Source organism: Podarcis cretensis (genome assembly GCF_951804945.1).
Source record: "Podarcis cretensis genome assembly, chromosome: 3".
Classification (NCBI taxonomy): Eukaryota; Metazoa; Chordata; class Lepidosauria; order Squamata; family Lacertidae; genus Podarcis; species Podarcis cretensis.
This window is the reverse complement of record NC_137172.1, coordinates 63,951,445-63,970,133: the sequence shown is the minus strand read 5'-3', so window position 1 is coordinate 63,970,133 and position 18,689 is coordinate 63,951,445. Positions and strand designations below refer to the sequence as shown.

The 18,689-nt window shown below is 41.4% G+C and overlaps 1 protein-coding gene across 4 annotated transcripts in view; it reads right to left on the bottom strand.

Annotated features, from left to right (window-relative positions):
* Window positions 1-1,132: 1,132 nt before the first annotated feature.
* The window catches only part of MAP7 (microtubule associated protein 7), a 98,708-nt gene continuing 81,151 nt past the window's right edge, over window positions 1,133-18,689 (bottom strand). For 3 of the 4 annotated variants that reach the window (XM_079970955.1, XM_079970954.1, XM_079970952.1), the window contains exons 7-18: window positions 17,427-17,540; window positions 15,263-15,411; window positions 14,840-14,940; window positions 13,297-13,574; window positions 12,116-12,299; window positions 11,079-11,271; window positions 9,442-9,537; window positions 7,659-7,709; window positions 7,278-7,320; window positions 6,000-6,129; window positions 2,818-3,050; window positions 1,133-1,948 (exon numbers count right to left, since the gene is read on the bottom strand). In XM_079970955.1, the coding sequence (XP_079827081.1) occupies window positions 1,938-1,948; window positions 2,818-3,050; window positions 6,000-6,129; window positions 7,278-7,320; window positions 7,659-7,709; window positions 9,442-9,537; window positions 11,079-11,271; window positions 12,116-12,299; window positions 13,297-13,574; window positions 14,840-14,940; window positions 15,263-15,411; window positions 17,427-17,540 (1,583 nt within the window). In that variant the 3' untranslated portion in view covers window positions 1,133-1,937. The remainder of the gene's footprint in view (window positions 1,949-2,817; window positions 3,051-5,999; window positions 6,130-7,277; window positions 7,321-7,658; window positions 7,710-9,441; window positions 9,538-11,078; window positions 11,272-12,115; window positions 12,300-13,296; window positions 13,575-14,839; window positions 14,941-15,262; window positions 15,412-17,426; window positions 17,541-18,689) is intronic. The other variant, XM_079970953.1, reaches the window with a different exon arrangement.

Below are 18,689 nucleotides of genomic sequence, written 5' to 3'. Positions count from 1 at the left end.
AAACCCATCTCCAACTCGAACACAAAAGAGCTAAGATGAAATTTCCTCTATTCAGCTCCCCAAATAGACACATTATATTTGTTCAACAGCAACCAGTGCACCAACAAGTAAATATTAAAAATGCACATGTTTTATATGAAGTTTACTTGATACGTATATCCTATATAGAAGCAAAAACTACATATTTGGGGCATTTTAAAAAATAATAATAGCTATGTACAGGGAGCATAGAGAACAACATAAAAATATTTTGTTTTTGCTATACCACAATTACTAAAAAGTCCAGACTGGCTTTTGTTCCTCTCCTCCAATTCACTCTAGCCCACAAAGCAGCATCGTCTCACATAATTTCCAACACAGTTGGCATAATTTTCTTTGACACAGCATGCACCCAATAAATTACATGAATTCAAGTGTGTTGCAAATCACTTCTCTTTATGACAGCATCCCCTTGGAGATTGATTTCCTGCTACACACTAACTGCCCAATCACACGCTAACACCCAGGACTCCTTTTGACTTGAACTGGCACATCATCCAGCACTTTAAAGTGCAACGTATCACTTTAGCGATAACCACTTATAGCAAGTTTGATATAAAAGCAAAAGACCAAACTGAAAGGTAGGCAGTGTTTTTACAGGTCTGGGCATAGCAGTAAGAGGTGCAAAATCAGAGGGGGGAAATGTCAGGAGCAGCACATGGAATCACAGGACATGAGAGCTTCCTGCTGAACATACAACTTTCACCTGAGTAGCCTGCAGCACTTGTACGCTGAAAGAATCCTAACCAGGGTTGCTCAGTCTAAGTCAATCAGGCTACAGGCAGCCCAAGTCCTGCTGTCCCTGCCAGAACCTTAACAGAAAGGACTGGAGCCTTCCAAATTATTTTCTATTGCAGTACTTGTTGACCACACACAGAGATCTGCATTTCCAAAACACCATGAGAAAAAGATCTGGTCCGGGTGTGTAGAAGTCTCTTGCATCAATCACATCATCAGCTAAAGAGAGCTCTCCACTCCCCATTACTATCCAAGTATGGGGCTGAATGACCCACATCATGCCAGAAGATTTTGCTTTTATCCCCTGAATTCCCTTACAGAAGGGAAACTAGGAAAAATCAAGTTTACAATGTAGTTTTTAAGCACATTTTCTATGATTTATTTTGTACAGAACAAAATTAATAAATACATTATCTAGGATAACAACAGGTTTTCCATTTCATCCATGAAAAAATAATGCTTTCGATTTTTCACATTTTAAAACCTGCTATGTTATTTTATTTTTTAGAAGAAAATGCAAGAAGACAGTAGTGATGCCTAAATATACAGAATGTCCATGTAGGAGTTACATTTACAAGAACCTGATACAGAAGCCTCTATGTTGCCCCCATAATTAAGAGTTCTCTGCAATAATATTTAAACCAAAAGGCTTAAATAAAAAAACACCCCAGTAGCCCTACTTGTAGAGCAGTGAGGCATTTACTTTTCAAGTATTCAATCCGTAAAATGTAAAAGATATTTTGCTGATTTTAAATACCTTTTAAAACCAAATACCCATCTTCAAAAACAACAGAAAACAAGTCCATTACCCCAATCAGCCCGTTATTGTTAGAATCCAGTGAAGCTTTTGTCTTCAAGAATGCGGAAAATATCTGTTATGCTAACCAAAGGAACTTGCTGGATATAAGCAATTTATGCACATGAAACATGATTTTTCCTAGTGGTGAGATCTATTTGATAGAAAGGTAATCCAAGTCTATTCCCAATAAATTCTTCTGCTGGTTTTACTATGGCCTTAAAAAACCCAAAAAAAAAACAGTGTCCAAGAAATCTTTAGAAAACTCGAGAGTGCAAAAACTACCACACTCCTTCATAGCATGTAAGGAACTCCACTGGCTGCAGAGACTTTTATGCCACCTTTGGTAATTTGCAAGCAGAGATCAGACAACTTCTAGAAGAAAAGCCAATAAAGAGCAAATTAGCAGAGAAGGAAAGTTCTTTATAGGGAACAAACAGCAAAAAAGAGTACTTTTATTATAATAAAAACACCCTGGCTACTTCTGTGGGCAGAAGGAGAGAGAAGAGGTGATTTTCACCGATTCTCCCTTCCACCCACCCTGTGCCACCTGCAAATATGTTTGATAGAGTTGAGGGACTTTCTGGAACAGTGTAGGAGATATGAGGGTGGGAGGCTGAAGGGAGAAATCAGTGGATCGTTAGCAGAGCCTCCATTGGGTCAGAGTTCCTTCAATCAATGGAGGGAGTCCTCCCATTCATGGAAGAGTCACAGACAGAAAATGTTAATCAAGGACTTAGTTGCTTCATATGGTGATCAGATGCAAAAGAAAATAGAATTGCTGAGTAGCAGAGGATGATCTTACAGATGCATCTTGTCATGAAGGGGTAAAAAGAGCTGCACTGGTTGACGTTTCTATTCCTGTACCTCTGCTAAAGTTGTAAGAACCCTGCCCTTTGCATCTTGTCATCTTGCCTCACCCTTATATCAAAACAGCCGGTTTCTTAAAGAACACACATTTGGGTAGAGAAAGGATGAGGTATATGCTCTTTCTCTTTGCGGTGAATAATTCATTCCAATCTTAGATTGGCCCAGTGAATCGAACCAGCAGGTTCCTAGTTATTTCTATCTTTCCAACTGGGCTGCAACATGACAAACGTTTTTAAAGCAGAGGTTATACAATTTGCTCCATGTCCTGAACTTGCACTTAATAAAAAATTGAATCCAGACACTTGCTAGAAACATCTCGGATGCCACACTTCATGCCCATTAGAAAATCAACAAGAGATTTAAAGCAAACCTACCTGCTGTTTGATGTGTTTGAACGTTATCTACCTGAGGCAATGGCCCTAGGGTCCCCTTCTCTTCAAAGGCCAAAATGGGAGTCAAAGAAATGTCAGGGCTATTTTTATCATCATTGTTCATAGCATCCAGCCTGGATGGTTTCGTTCCCATGGGCAAGCTGATGACCTCCTCAAAATTATCATTCTGCATAGACACTCCGTTTTCATTTGGATGTTTTCCTGGGTTGAGATTACTGAAACATAATGAAAATATCTTATGGATTATAAAACATTTTAAGATTATTTTTCTTCTACATTTGTATGCTACACTACTGTATACAGTGTGCAAAGTTTAGTACTTGCATCGTTTTTGTTGTAGTAAAGAATTAATTTCCACCACTGACAATAATTAGGTCACAAAAGATTAAGTGCTTTTCAGCTGCGCTGATTTCCATTAAAGAGGTAAGCCAAATGCTTTCCTTTGAATGTCTGTTTCTCCTCTAAGAAAAAGCAGCGGTGCTACACATTGGCCAGGGCCTTTCCCACAAGTTGATGATCAATGTCCTATTTTTGATAGAATCCTCCCACTATCTAGCATTCTAACATCCTGATTCTTATAACTTTTTTAATGTATAAGCTCACATTGCTTTTATCCATACAAGAATAATCATGACAGGAGAAATAGTATTATACAGTGGTACCTTGGTTTAAGAACAGCCCTGTTTACGAACTATTTGGTATACAAACTCTGCAAAACCTGAAGTAGTGTTCCGGTTAGTGAACTTTACCTCGGTCTAAGAATGGAAGCCGAATGGTGGAAGGGCACCGGCGGCAGGAGGCCTCATAAGGTAAAGCGCACCTCAGTTTAAGAATGGCTTTGGTTTAAGAACGGACTTCCGGAATGGATTAAGTTAGTAAACCGAGGTACCACTGTATAAAGACGTCAGTACTAACTCTGTGTAACTGACTGCATATTATGCAGTTTCATTTCCAGAGTCAAACAATCGCATCACATCTATGTAATAATAATAATTATAGTAGTAGTAATAGCAGTAATAGTAATTTATTATTTATACCCTGCCCATCTGGCTGGGTTTCCCCAGCCACTACAGTAACATTATTCCATTAAATAGAATATGAAACAATTGCTACACTGTTGAAACATTGATTTCACTGGAATCAACACAAGCTGCACAGCAGTGACAAGAATGGATGGTTAGAGGGTGGTGCTGATAATGCCAAGGTTACAGGTTCGATTCCCGTATGGGACAGCTGCATATTCCTGCATTGCAGGGGGTTGGACTAGATGATCCTCAGGGACCCTTCCAACTCTACAATTCTATGAAAACAACTGAAAACAACTGTTCAAAACTCTCTTAGATGAATTTACAGTGCTGTCTTTGTTTTTCATGCACTGGCAATATGCAGCATTTGCCTGACGCTAGACTAGCTTCTGTTAATGTAAACTCACAGCTCAGTGGAAGAGCACATGGTTTGCAAAAATAGGAGGTTGACACTTCAGTCTTTAATCATTCTGGTTAAAAAGATCTCAGGCAGCCATGCTGGGAAAGTCCTCTGCTAGAGGCCCTAGAGAATCATTAGCCATGGGAATAAACAAAAATGGTTTAGATGCATCAAATGGTCTGATTCAGTATATAGCTCCATCTGTTGGATTACACCAACTTTAAAAGAAGATTAAACAAATTGATGGAGGATAAGGCTATCAATGGCTAATAGTCACAATGGCTATGTCCTACTTTCATTGTTAGAAGCATTAATCTTCTGAATACCAGTTTCTGGGAAGTACTTCTGGAAGAGTACTTTTGTGCTCATGCCCAGCTCACATGCTTTCCCAGGCATCTGGATGGCCACTGTGAGAACAGGATGCTAGACTAGATAGGTCACTGGAGGGGCAGGCTCTTCTTAACATTTATGTACACAGAATTTTGTCAGGCACCAATGGTGCAAAATGAGTTACAATGCAAATACTGTTGGTCATGTCAAAATAGTGGCCAATAACAATTTTTCAGCACTTCTAACCCATGAGCGTCAAGAAGGTGTCCTCTGATTTAACAATTCAATATTATTTATGCAAACTGGATGCATCAGGTATTCTTGTTTTAGTCTCCTAGCAGCCTCCCTGCCTTTCTGCCAACGTATACCTCTCTAGAGTTTACACAATTTGCAGATATAACATTCAATCTAAAGAGACAGATAACCGATATACACAATGATAAATATTGACAGCCAGGTAGTACTTGCTAATTAATTTGAAGCAGAATTAAACATTGGCGGGTGCAGTTTCCCCTTTAAATACTGAACATATTTCACTTTTAATGAGCTTTGTATAGTGTTAAGGGTTGGAGTAGCTGTTTTTATTTTGCCTTAAGGCCCCTTTCCTGCTCTGGCACAATAACCAGTGCTGTTCAGGTTGGCCATCCTTGTTGCTTTGTTGTTCATGGATATGCAGATGACGATTTGGTCATCATAAGGAACGGCAGTTAGTTTAAAATGAAAAGTGGAAGCTTCTGACCACTTCTTTGTGAGCATGAAAGATGAGGAGAGGAGAAGGGACATGCCTAAGCACAAGGTTCTCGATGGCTTATTCTGAAGAGTGGGAAACAAGCTTCCTCCAAGCTTTTGTGTGAAAAGTGTGACTCTGCGAGAAGCTGTGCCGCTGCTAACTGTGCCCCCCGCCCAGGAAGTGCAAATAAATCTTTGTATACACAAAGGATAGTCTTGCTCTGATTCTAGTTATAAAAAAGCTTTAAAAAAACTCAGAGACATGCTGACTGACACTCATGTAAGAGAGCTAGCATTCTTTTCTGTACAATGAAAAGCAGAAATCTAGCAATGTATTTTCTACAGCAACTTCTTTTTCAATAATGGTGTAGTGCAGATAGGAGGAGAAAATGTCTCATTAAAATTTAAAGGGTATGCTCTTAGCTACCAAGCAGCAAGCTGTGCTTGTAAGTGGTTTGATAAGAACGACAATATTTAATGTAGGAACATTTGACAGACACTGAATACAGTAGTACTCAGTGTATTTGATTGCTGGGGGGTGTTTGGTTGTGTTGAGCAGGTGATGAAAACTTTCTGATGGAGACACCCAAAAAGGGAAAATAATCTGATTTAATACGCTTTCATCTCAGTAAGAAGAAACATCAGGTATTGCTAGAGACATCTCAGTTCAGGTCTCTCACCTGTCAAGGTTGACTGTGGGCTGATGAGAAATTAGCACGTGGGTATGGGTGAGCAATTCCCCGTTCCGTGGAGATTCTGGCACACACTGAACCTGAGAACCCATCGCAGGGCTTAATGGAGTGCTCACAGCTAGAGAAAGGGGGGAAAGTTTTCCACATCACTTTTGACAGAAAAGGGTGCATTTACTTCAATCCATGTACGTGCTCAGAACAGATAAGGCAGCGGGTAACAGGAGAGGAACAATTATGAGGAGGGATGAAAACTCCTCCAGAAACAACTCATAAAGTTCCTCCTACTGATGTGGATGACAAGCCACAAAATAACTATGACTATCTATGACAGAATAAACATGAACACGAGGAAGCCAATGTGCCAAACATGCACACACAAAAATTAGATCTGAATAACCTGTTTGAGATACAAGCCACTCATCTGGATCATCCTTAGTTGTACCAACAGACTTACTTTTTTCCTGTCTTAATTTCATAGCACATCCTACTCAAACCCAGTGCCTTCCAGATGTTTTCGACTCCAGGCTCCCATCACCCCTGACCATTGGCTGGTTGGGGCTGATGGGAGTTGGGAGACCAAAACATCTGGAGAGTTCCTGGTTGGGAAAGGTTGTCTTAGCACATCATATGCTCCGGGCTTAAAGCAAAGACAGAAATAGAGGGTTCTGCATCCAATTAAGCTCTGCAAACAACTTGGTTTCCCTCTTGTTGTTAGGAAAACCTCTAATATCTAATTAGTAACAACATCATGGCTTGACAAAACAATCTAGCAAGAAATCTCTCCTTTTGCACCTCTTTTGTTTAGAAATCGTAACAGATAATTTATGCCCTTCCAATTTCATGTTTTAAAAAATGCAAATAAAAGTAATTTATGACAGTAGCATAATTACACTTGAAATCAGTGACCCTGCCATGGCCATAGATCATGTGCAGCTGGAAAGACTGATGATTTTGCCCATACTGATTAAAACTGACCCCCAACTGACTAATTATTTAAAGCTTTGGTTGATTAATCTGGCAATTAAACTAATAAAAGCTTGTATTCCTAATTATATATTTAATTGCACACTGATAATTATATATTTAATTGCACACATAATTATGTTTGTAGCAGACTATCATGTGCTTTCACATGCTTTGATTCATCATTGACTTTTCATTAAATATATTTGGACTGCTAGCTTTTAAAATTCTCTCCTACTCAAGTCATGCTGTGAATAATAATCATTTCAGAACGAAAGTAGATGCGGATCAAGAAAGTAATACCTGTTTCCTTTGCTATCTCCCCATTTTGCTGCTCATTTGATTTCTGTAAAATAAATCATTTTTTTAAAATAAAAAAGTTAGAAGGTCCACTGACAAATAATAATAATAATAATAATAATAATAATAATAATAATATGATAATAATAATAATAATTTTTATTTATATCCCGCCCTCCCCAGCCGAAGCCAGGCTCAGGACGGCTAACAACAATACAACAGTACAACAGTACAACACAACACAACACTCTAAAATCATTCATTATAAAATTAATTCAAATCAAACCAATGGCAACCGTTGGGCCAGAGCTCCGCAAAGATAATGTATCTATATATGAAGGTAGGAATGTTTTCTACAGAGAGAGGATGAAGTGAAGTATCTACCTTCTCTGCAGCTTCTGTTCTCCTAGTTCTTTTCATAATTTCCTCAAGACGCTGCAAAGAAAATAAAAATACCCTTTACTGTGGTTAGTCTTTAACTACATGCTGTGAACACATTGTGAACTCTCTTTTTAATGTATGTGTTCCTATACCAGATATGGGGAACCAATGGCTCTTCAAATGCTGGTGAACTACAGCTCCCATCAACCAGGACAACTGGGAAAACTGGCTGGGGCTGATGGGAGTGGGAGTTCCAACAGCCTCTGGAGGGCTACAGGTTCATAGTACTGAATCGGAAACTGGTACTTATTACAGACATGCCAATGTTGCCACTTCTTTTTCTTCCTATTGTTGTGGAATTAAGTGCCCTGACACTGATTTCCTGAAATGAGCTGTTTCTATCTCAAGAACCCAGCAGCAGGATAAAAAGGTACAGGTAAAGGTAAAGGACCCTTGGATGGCTAAGTCCAGTCAAAGGTGACTATGGGGTTGCGGCGCTCATCTCACTTCAAGCTGAGGGAGCTGGTGTTTGTGCATAGACAGCTTTCTGGGTCATGTGGCCAGCAGGACTAAACTGCTTCTGGCGCAACAAAAGCCAGAGCACACAGAAACGCCATTTACCTTCCCACCACAGCGGTACCTATTTATCTACTTGCACTGGTGTGCTTTTGAACTGCTAGGTTGGCAGGAGCTGGGACAGAGCAACAGGAGCTCACCCTGTTGTACGGATTCAAACTGCTGACCTTCCGATCAGCAAGACCAAGAGGCTCAGTGGTTTAGACCACAGCACCACCCGCTCCCTACAGGGGGAGATGGCGGCAGTGGGAGGAAGATAGTGAACAAGCTGCCTCCTTGCATGCTCCCCCTCCTGGTTCCCTCCTCTCATGCTCCAGTCCCCCTTGCTACCATGTCCTCCTCTGCCATTTCCCCATCCCCCTGAGACAGAAACATTCTCAAGAGACTTATTCTCCAACAGGCAGGATGGAAGGGGGAGGTGGCAGTGACGGATTGGCTGGGTAGCATGTAGCACCATCCAGTTTCTTTTTAACAGGCACCATCACACTATAAGCAGCAAGTTCAAAGCACATTCACAGCACTCACTGCAAAGCTTGTTTTGGGGGTATCCCTCCATGCAAATGGGTGGAATGGAAGAGGCCACCCCTGCTGCCACACTGTACATGTTGGACTAACAAATATGAAGAGGAGCCTCGTCGTATATGCATAGATCAGGGATGGAAAAACTGTGGCCTGAGGGCCACCTGTGGGTCTTGGCCTAGTTTAATGTGGGACGCATAGAAGAGGAAATAGGGTGATAGAGGGGAAATGGGGAGGCAGAAACAAGGAAGGAAGGAAGGAAGGAAGGAAGGAAGGAAGGAAGGAAGGGGGTGCCCATTTCTGGTTTTGGCCCCACCCACCACCAGCATGTGGCCTCCAACAGATTATCCCTCATGGAATGTGGCCCTTAACAGAAAAAGATATTCCCAGAAGTATAGGTCCTCCCTGTGATTTGCAACTCTGATTGTGCAGGGTTCCAAATCAGAGGGATAATTTGTGCACGTGCAGCATGGACACATGGAGAGTGCAGGGCCAGAAGAGGCCCTCTTGTAAAGGAAGGTCCCCGGAAAATGGCTGCAGTTTCTTCTGTTAGGAAATCTGGCCCTCAAACTCAACCACCGCCCATCTACAAGGCTAAATCGCAGGAAATTCCAATGGCCACCTGCCCTAATGGGAAGGTTCCAGCCACATACAAGATCCCGTTCCACATGCCCATGTGCCTTCCTGTTACCTTCTTCCTTTCCAAGCGCTCTTGTTCTTCTCTCTGGAAATGCTTTTCACGCTCTAACCGAATCTGCTCTTCTCGTAACCGAGCCTCTTCTTCCTTCTAAATGCCAACACAGCAAAGGAAAACATGGATTAACTCATCTATCAACAAACATTTGCTTATCTGCTCATCGAGTTTTTAACTAACCTGATGGTTCACTTCCATGTCTGCAATCCCACAAGCAGGCACCAAGAGGCTGTGTCAGTACAGCAGTGTTTGCATCATAATTCTTTTCTATTTCCATACTGAAATCAGTTTCTAATAGATTTCATAAGCAGCTTACAATTGGGTCGGGGGTGGAGGGGAGGGTGCTGCTGCTCATAAAAAAACCTCACTGGATGTGCAATCTCATTACTTCTCTGTATTTCAATCACAGTGCTTTGCAAATTAAAATGTGGGGTTCTAAATTCAACCCTGTGCTTCTATACAGCCTCCTCCAAAAATTAAAATGCCAATGTTCTTGCTTAAAGGACCATTCGTTTTCCTGGGAGTACATAATTCTTACCTCCACATTTACTCTTGATGTCTGTATTTATCACCAAGTACAGTACCTTCTTTTTTCTGCACATGGATGATATGTTGGGAAGATACATTGAAAACTGTGTTTAGGGGCCGAACTATACAAGATGCTAAGTGCATCTTTGTACTGAACATGCAGGTTTTAATAAATTGCACTATCTTGTGGGGGCAGTGTCTGATAATGAGTGGAATCAGAGCAGGTGAAAAGGGGGAGCTTAACCCTTTCCTCTCCTGCTGTAGCCCTGAGAGGAATTACTCCTTCTGAAGGTGCTATTTGCACTGGGAGTTGCAGGGGCAGGGCACAGAAATAGTTTTTAGAAAAGGGATTTCCCCTCGCATGTTCAAAGCAGAAATGTACTGCATGATGTGGATGTGACTCAATCTGGATTTAACCCTGCATTAGTCCCACTGGTTTCAATGGGTCTTCTCTAAATGCTACTAAATCTGGATCCAACCTTATATTTCCAAGTTAAAGATGGAGAACTGGAACAGGGAAAAGGCTAGTTTTGATCTCACTAGAAGCAAACTATTTCAACAAAACCGCTAAAGCAAAAATATGAAACCCAGCATGAGCCAGGAGAAACATGTTGTTGTATGCCTAGCAGAGCCTAATTTGAGTGTCTGCTGCCTCCTCCCACATTCCATCTTATGACTGTGACTAACTGGCTTTTTTTTCGCCTCCCCCACCTCTCACTTTGTTTACCATCTCATCTGAGAACTCTGGAGAACTCAAAAGCTTCCACACTATTTTGTGACATTTTGGTTGGTCTAATTAAAGTATTGCCCTAAGGAGGCAATGCTTATTGTCCAAAGTGGCTACATTTGTTTTTTTTTTTGCAGGAATGCAGGGTAACTAAATGTAGACCAGTGTGGTGTTGTGAGATGTCAGGTTTGGCCACATGAGGTGGTACAACTTGTATGTCTAAACCAGGAATTCTCTAGGGTGCTAAGGATGTTTTCTCTTCATTTCTTAATTTCATCTTAAAAGTTTCCACCAGTTCAGAAAGTCACATAAGCATCCTTTAGCTATCTCTGCAATACACCCTGATAAAAATGTGAAAATCCTCTTTAATTTCTAAAACCTGCTTCTGAAGGTGTTCCATTTCCTCTCGTTCTTTCTTTTCTTTTTCTTCTGCCAGGCGGCACAACTGCTCCTCTTCTTCCTGCTTATGTTCTGCCTCTTTCTGCTTCCTCTCTGCTTCCTGTTTCTGAGCCTCCTCCTCTCGGCGAGCTCTTTCTTCCGCTATCCTCTGGGCCAGCTCCTCCTTCTTTTGTCTATGAGCATCAAGAATGAGCCTCAGAAGAATGTACAGTAGGAGAGAAACAAGCGGCAGACAGCAGCAGTTCATAACACAAAAAGTAAAAAGAAGAGTTTTCCTTCTCTGGAAACACAGAGACTCACTCATTCTTTGGGTGGACACCATTAGTAAGGGCCAAATCATACTTCTCTCTGGCCGGTACCAATTCAGAGTGCAGGGGGCAACACAAGCTGGGAGTCTATTGTGTGAGGGTTTACCAAAGTAAGAACTCCTCTTCCATGCATTCAGCAGAGGCGAATTTAGGGGAGCACGACTGGTTCCCCTGCACAGGGCGTGGCGGTGGGGGTGCCTTCCTACTTCTTTCCCAAAGCCTGGTAAGCACTGGGCTTTGGGAAGAGCTGGGAGGGCTCTGACAAGGTCCTAGAATCCTCCTGCCTTCTTCCCAAAGCCTAGTTAGCACTTGCACAGCTTAGGGAAGAAGACAGGACCTTGCCCAGAGCCTTGTGCCTCCTTCCCAAACCCAGTGCTTCTCTTACCCGCCCTTGGGAAGTGGCTTTGGACCGAAGGGTGTCAAATTTTGGCCTCAGACAGGGCACCACATTACCCTGCATTCTGTTCTCATTATGGCTGGGAAATATCTGGTTTTCAACATCACAATATATATCACCAACTAAACATCGTGATATACCCATATATCATGATTTCTGAAATAAGGTGGAACTATGTAGATGCAAACATTAGGGCTGGGCAATATCTAGTTTTCAACATTGTGATTTGGGGGGCTATGACTCATGCAAAGAAATGTTAAGCTGTGCTAAAAGGGCATCTTCTACATCTCTTCTAAATGTTGAGATTGTCACCTTTCAGTCTCTTCCCTCTCTCTTCTTTCCTGCTCTTCCCGCTCTCGTTGTTCCCGGGCCAGCCTTCTTTTTTCGCTAAGCAACCTGGTTGCTTCTTCTGGGTCTGTTGTCCCCGCAGAAGGCTTGCTACAGATAGGAGGTGGTGAAGCAACTGAAGGAGCAGAGGGCAAAACTGGAGCAGCAACTGAAACAGTAAGAAAGGAATATTCAGCAATGCATATTCTGTGTACCTGGACATCCTAGCATCTTGGTGATATTAGAGGTGAGAGGGGGAGAGGGGGAGAGGGAGAAAGGGAGAGAGAGAGAGAGAGAGAGAGAGAGAGAGAGAGAGAGAAAGAAAGAAAGAAAGAAAGAAAGAAAGAAAGAAAGAAAATAAAAAGCATCTCTAAGTGGTTTAAGAAAAACAGCATAAAATATTCATTAAAACAGTGGTAAAACAGACTTTGAAAGCAGTACACACAGTCCAATTATCAAAATCTAGAGAAATCCACAGCTAAAAAAGCACAAATACACTTATTAAAATTACATGTCCGGGTAGAGTTGCCTAAACAAAAAAGTTTTTATCAGGTGTCAAAAATCAGGAAACATTTATGCAACTTCTGTAACTAGGAGGAAATTTTAAATTGCCAAGGCAGGGTCTGCTGGCTGATGTTGAGTAAAGGAGGTAGGCAGAAGCTGCCCAGAGTGTAATAATAATAATAATAAATAATAATAATAATAATAATAATAATAATAATAATAATAATAATAAATGAGTGGTGAGAGAGGAGGGGGAGGGAGAAGCAGCAGCCCCTCCCTGCTTTCTCCCTCAGGTCCAGAGGGTGGGTGAATTAATGAGTGAACAAGATGACAGTGGCAACAGTGGTGAGGAGGGGAAGAACATGGCAGCAATGGTAGTGCTAAGGCAGCTAAGGCAGTGCTAAGGCTAAGCCCATTAAAGCAAGGGTTGCCCTCACCAAGGAGGAGGCCACTGTGGGTTTTCTTGCCTGACGGCTCTCCAAAATTTGGAGTCTCAACAAAGACAATGAATGTGAAGCATTTTGAAATCATTAAACTTGGAGGCCTGCCACAACTCCCCCCACTGGCTTTAGCGAATCAAAATGGCACCCAAATGCTACCTATTTGGAAGATGGGCCAGGGTAGTTAGGAGCACACTGGAATGCTAATAAGTCAAGTCTTACATTGTGTGGTCTCTGTTTTACAAGGGAGTGCTTCTTGGTTTGCAACCACTGTGGGACTGAAGGTTGCTTTCGCATGGTCTGTCTTTTCTTCGGTGGTCTTCTCAGACTCCCGCTGTATTTCTTTTTTCACGTTTTCCACTTTGCGGTCATTTTTGGTGGGTCGGATATTGCCAGGGGAAGGAGGGCGTTGTTGAGCAGCAGAGATTCTGGATGATCCATGTGCTGAAACCACCTTTTTGGGTGTTCCAGGCAAGAAAGGTAAAGACCTAGAGGCATGCCTGTTGGAGCCATAAAGGAACAGTGAAAGCAACATTAATAGCTGATAACTTATCTTCAAGACTAGCAAGAACAGAACTAAATACAGATAAGTATTTTGCTGTGAGCAGTCAGGATGAATACTGCAATCATGCTGAGAAGCTTTCCCTTTTTTCTTGCCAATGGGTAAAGATTATGCTGGCGCCATGGAAACAGGATTGCCTTCACTAGATGTAGAACAATGGGTTATTGTAACTCTGGGACTTTCCATGCAAAAGGTCCTAGGTTCAATCATTGGCATCTCCAGAGAGAGCTGAGTCTGAAACCCTGGAGAGCAGCTGCCAATCAATGGAGATGGTAACGAACGAGATGGACCACTGATCTGACTCAGTATAAAGCATCTCCCTGTGTCCTGCTATCTTCTTCCATGTCTTGCAAAGGTCAAAAGTCTGCCTCAACTGAGAGTTCTCTAATATGAGAAACTCCCTGTGGCCCAGAACCAAGCACTTCTGTAAGTAGCTCTACGTACCAAAGAGGCATTTTTCAAAAAAGCAGCCTTTCCACTGTCTCATGGCAAAGCACTTGGAACTAAAGACTACTCTCAAGAGCAATCTGTGATATAGCATGGGCTGTTCAGAGTGGGGGTGGGAAGTTACAAACCCCACTGGACATAATGAAACATGCAACAGCAACATGCAACAACAACAACAAAAACCCTGATGTGTGTAAATGAACTCTTTGGATCCTGAGCTCTGTGTGTATTTATTTATTTATAAAAGTATCTGTACACAGCCATAAAAGGATTACTATACTGCCATATCATTAAACATCAGGGTGGTTCTTCAAACATTTGTTAGCTGTACAATAGTCCTAGAATGCAAAACAAGGCAAATGAGTAGCAGCCATTTTCTTAGCTACAAGATAGCTATCATGTGGTGTGAAATGCCTTACTCTCTGTACTTTCATACAGATGTCAGCTGCATGTTTAGCAGGCTGTGGGAAGTATGCCCATTTCAGTATGTGCACGCATGATCGTCCTCTGCTTACATCAGAGACAGAGTGTCCCAGTCTGGTGAGATATCACAGTCTGTTCCAATATTCTCCAGGGTCAAGTGGTTAAAGAAGGCCTTCCTGATAATCCAGAGGTGAGTGGGTAGAAAATCAGAGTAGAGCCACTCCTCTAACATTTGCACTTTCTTTCCATTTCTATGTACATTTTATTTTTCCAGCAAATACTGGCTGAAAACAGCACTTAAAATGATGCACAGGCAGCCAGTCAATTACTTACCATGCAGCTGATTTGCTTCTGAAGGTAGCAGGTGAACGTGATCTTTTTTTGCCAGATGGGTTAGACAACGAAAGGACCTTTTCCTTTTCTTTTCTGCTCATCTAAAATTTGACAAAGAGGTTCAATCAGCCACATCACCTTGTGATTTAATAAGCAGTACTTTGCACATTGCGCATGGGAAAAGAGATAGTACACAAAGAAAGGCAGCCTTTACTATTAAATTTGATAGTATCTGGTGTTTGGAAATAAGCATTTGCTTATTGAGGGGAAAACCTCAGCTGTTTAAAACTTCATATTCCACTAATCATCTTGTTGTCTACCAAACCCATTTTCTCTGATGAAAGCAGAGTATGTAGTCTATCATTTCTGTAGCTTTGCTTCACCACAGCTATAAGCCTATTCATAACTAATGAGCTTACTCACCCCTGCTGAATGTGTAGTCCTCCTACGTCTAACATCAGGTGTCGTGCCAAAGAGTTTTGCTCTGTCTGCTGGATTCCGACAGCTTACGGCCTTGAAGGAGAGAGGGCTGATGGGGCTGCAAGATGCTGAACGAGGACAAATGGGGATGACTAGGGTATGGGAGGTTTTTTTATGTTAAAAATTTACATAATATATACAAAACCAAAAAGGTAAAAGGAAAGTCAAGAGAAGGAAACAGGAAGAGGAAGAAGGAATGAATGTAGGAGGAAGAAAGGAAATAAGATATTAATATAGAGAGAAAAAGAGACATGCTCAAACTAGAAAGATCACGTGATCATCCTTGGATACCTTCAGAGACATTAAAAATGGGAATAGGCCAAGTGTTTCACCACCAAGGTTACACTACTGAATTAGACTTTGTTTCTTGGATTTTTTAAATACTATACCAGTGTGTGGGTTTGTTTTTGGGGGTGGAAGTGGAGTGTCGAGTCTCAATGCATAGACTAGAAAGTTTAAGGACAAGGCAAATACAGATAGCTTTTTCATGTATGGATAAGGCAAACACTGCTTGGCTTTGTAACGTATTTCTCTCTATGAAAAGATATGGATTGCCTATCTACTGTCTACCCTAAATGTTTTTACTGTACGTATGCCTCTGAAAAGCCAATGGTCCTCAGCTAGAATCAATATTTCAAATTCTATTCTCCCATGCCTGCTAGACTCCTTTTTTTGAAATGAAGTTGTAAGCGCCAGGGAATACTTAGATATTCATAAGAGGTTGTAATATAGTACCAAAATCGCCTAGCAAAGGCCTACATTAACTCTTATTATATAAGCTGTGAAATTAATCATTTCCAAACTGATATAATGAGAGAACAGGAAGTGCCATCATTCGACACACTGGGTTTTGTATCAAACACACGTGACTTTTCCTCAAGTCTTTTAGGACTTAATTCACACTGTGTGTGTGTGTGTGTGTGTGTGTGTGTGTGTGTGTGTGTGTTCCAATCTGATGCCTCTTCTTTTTATCCCCCTGGCAAATTATTAATGTAGAGCAACAAGGGAAGATTTAAGGATGACCTTGGGATAGAAATTATAGCTGACACACTGGGGAACAATTTGAGGTCATTTGTACTTTAAGATTTTGTAACACTGACGTTTTCATTTTCTATGCATTACTGTTCTCAAGCACTGGGTTCATGAGGTAGGGATGCTGAGCAAATATATAATATGTAAACAAGGCTCTCTTTCACAAACTCTCTCACAGAAATATTTATCTCACTAATCATGTTTTCATTCTCTCTCTCTCTCTCTCTCTCTCTCTCTCTCTCTCTCTTAATCCAGTAGATGATGTATGGGGAACAAGTGGCCCACCTGGTGTAGCTGGACACGAATCAGCCCCATAGCCAATAGTTCAACAACACTAGAAGGGCCAGAGATTCCCTATCTCTGACACAGAACCAGACAAAATAGTCTCTGCTAAATGCTCCCTATTTAATGACTAAGGACACAAGTCAGGGAAAGGTTCCCACTTTCCACTGAAAGTCAGTGGGACTCAGGCCCACAAGTAAATGGTATGGCCTCCTTAATATCTTAGGGATGTCAATGTGCTCGATTTCTGCAAAACCACTCCTCAATAACCTCTAGAACACACACACCTCTTATTTGATAGGCTAAAAACTAACATATGGCTGTGGGAGCAAGTTCCCACTAATGGAGAAATGCCACATTCTGCTGGCAACTGGATCCTTTTAAAGAAAAGTCAAGTTAATTCCATCTATGGACAAATCAACTATACATTATGAACCTTGGACAAACTTCATTTTAAAACAGGCTTGCAGAGATATACAGTGGTACCTCGTGTTATGTACTTAATCTGTTCCGGAGGTCTGTTAGTAACAGGAAACCGCTGCTGCGCCGCCGGAGTGTGACTTCCGCTCGCATCCTGGGGCAAAGGTCGCAACAAGGGGCATCTAATTCAAGGTTAGCGGAGCGCGTAACCCGCAGCATTCGTAAGGGGGACGGTACGTAACATGAGGTACCACTGTAGCAGTAGCAGCAGCAGCAGCAGCATCAGTGGTGGTAGTAGTAGTAGTAGTAGAAGAAGAAGAAGAAGAAACACAACTGAGTAGAGGAATTAGTTCTATAATGCTTTTCATTTTACCTGCATCTCCTGACAAGGTGGCTGCACTTTTACTTCTGGCCAAGAATGAATGTGTTGGTGTCAGTAGTCTGCTAACAACGCTGCTCTCCCATGGACTTAGCTGCAGGCGTCGAGCTGAGTGTCACCATATAAGCAAGATGTTAGATCACATGCCTTCCACAGATGAGCAGGTACCCTACAAAGAGGCTATAAACCACTGCCCCCTGGCAAGAATATTTTTATGACAAACATTAAACAGCTACAGACTCCTCACTCCATTTACTTTTTATAGTATTATTTCTATTTCACTTTTTATTGTCAACACACCTTTTCAAGAAATTGTTGGCATATATCACAGTGCTCTGATGAGCAATAGATGTTCTGGTAGTCCTAACCAGAATATATGTATTTCAATGTGAAGCGTATAGAGTGGCTTATTGTAAAAGGTTTTTAACAAATTATTTCCACGCACCATCACTACCGTTGCTCATGTCTTTTATTTATCAGCTCTCACAAAGAAAACATTTACCACGGCCTGTTTCACACATTCCAAGAAGCTTTGAAATGCAACTGCCTCCATGTCTGTTGCTTCTTGCAATGTGCAAAAGGAAAACACATGGGAGATGCACATGTTCTACATGCATTGCATGATTTTTCACACGAAGGAGATGCACATGCTTCCTTTCAATCTGCAACAAGTAGTGGTAGAATGTGTGAAAGTTTGCCCAATAAGCTTCATCAGTCTGCTTCTCGCCTAACACAGGGTTTCATGACACACTAGAATTGCTTCAAAGTCCATTTTTCAGATGGTTATGTCACGCTTTTCACATACATGGAGAAACAATTCTTCCAATGTGGGGAAAGAAGTAATCTCTTCTGAAACTGGTATGCATTCACAGAGAAATAGACAGATAAAAGCATTATATAAGTGGATCCAGATTAAGTTAGCTAAACACAGGTCTGATTGAAACCAAGGGGACTATTTAATCACAACTTAACTTCAGTAGCCCTTGTTTCCAAGTGCAACTTAGACTTCATCTAACCCTAAAGCACAAATCACATCTCAAACTTTTCCTGGAAGGAACTTGAATGCTCCTTCTAATTTAATTTTATCACCCCGGGGAAAATGGAGTTGCAGAAGAAAATTTTTCTCACATTCATAGTAGGCTGCCTGCATAAATGCTCTTACATAATAAACTGCTGCAAAAGAGGTTTTTCGTTAATAGAACCATGTCCAGACAGATTACATAAAGTACAAAATATACTATGTATGCCCCCATTAAG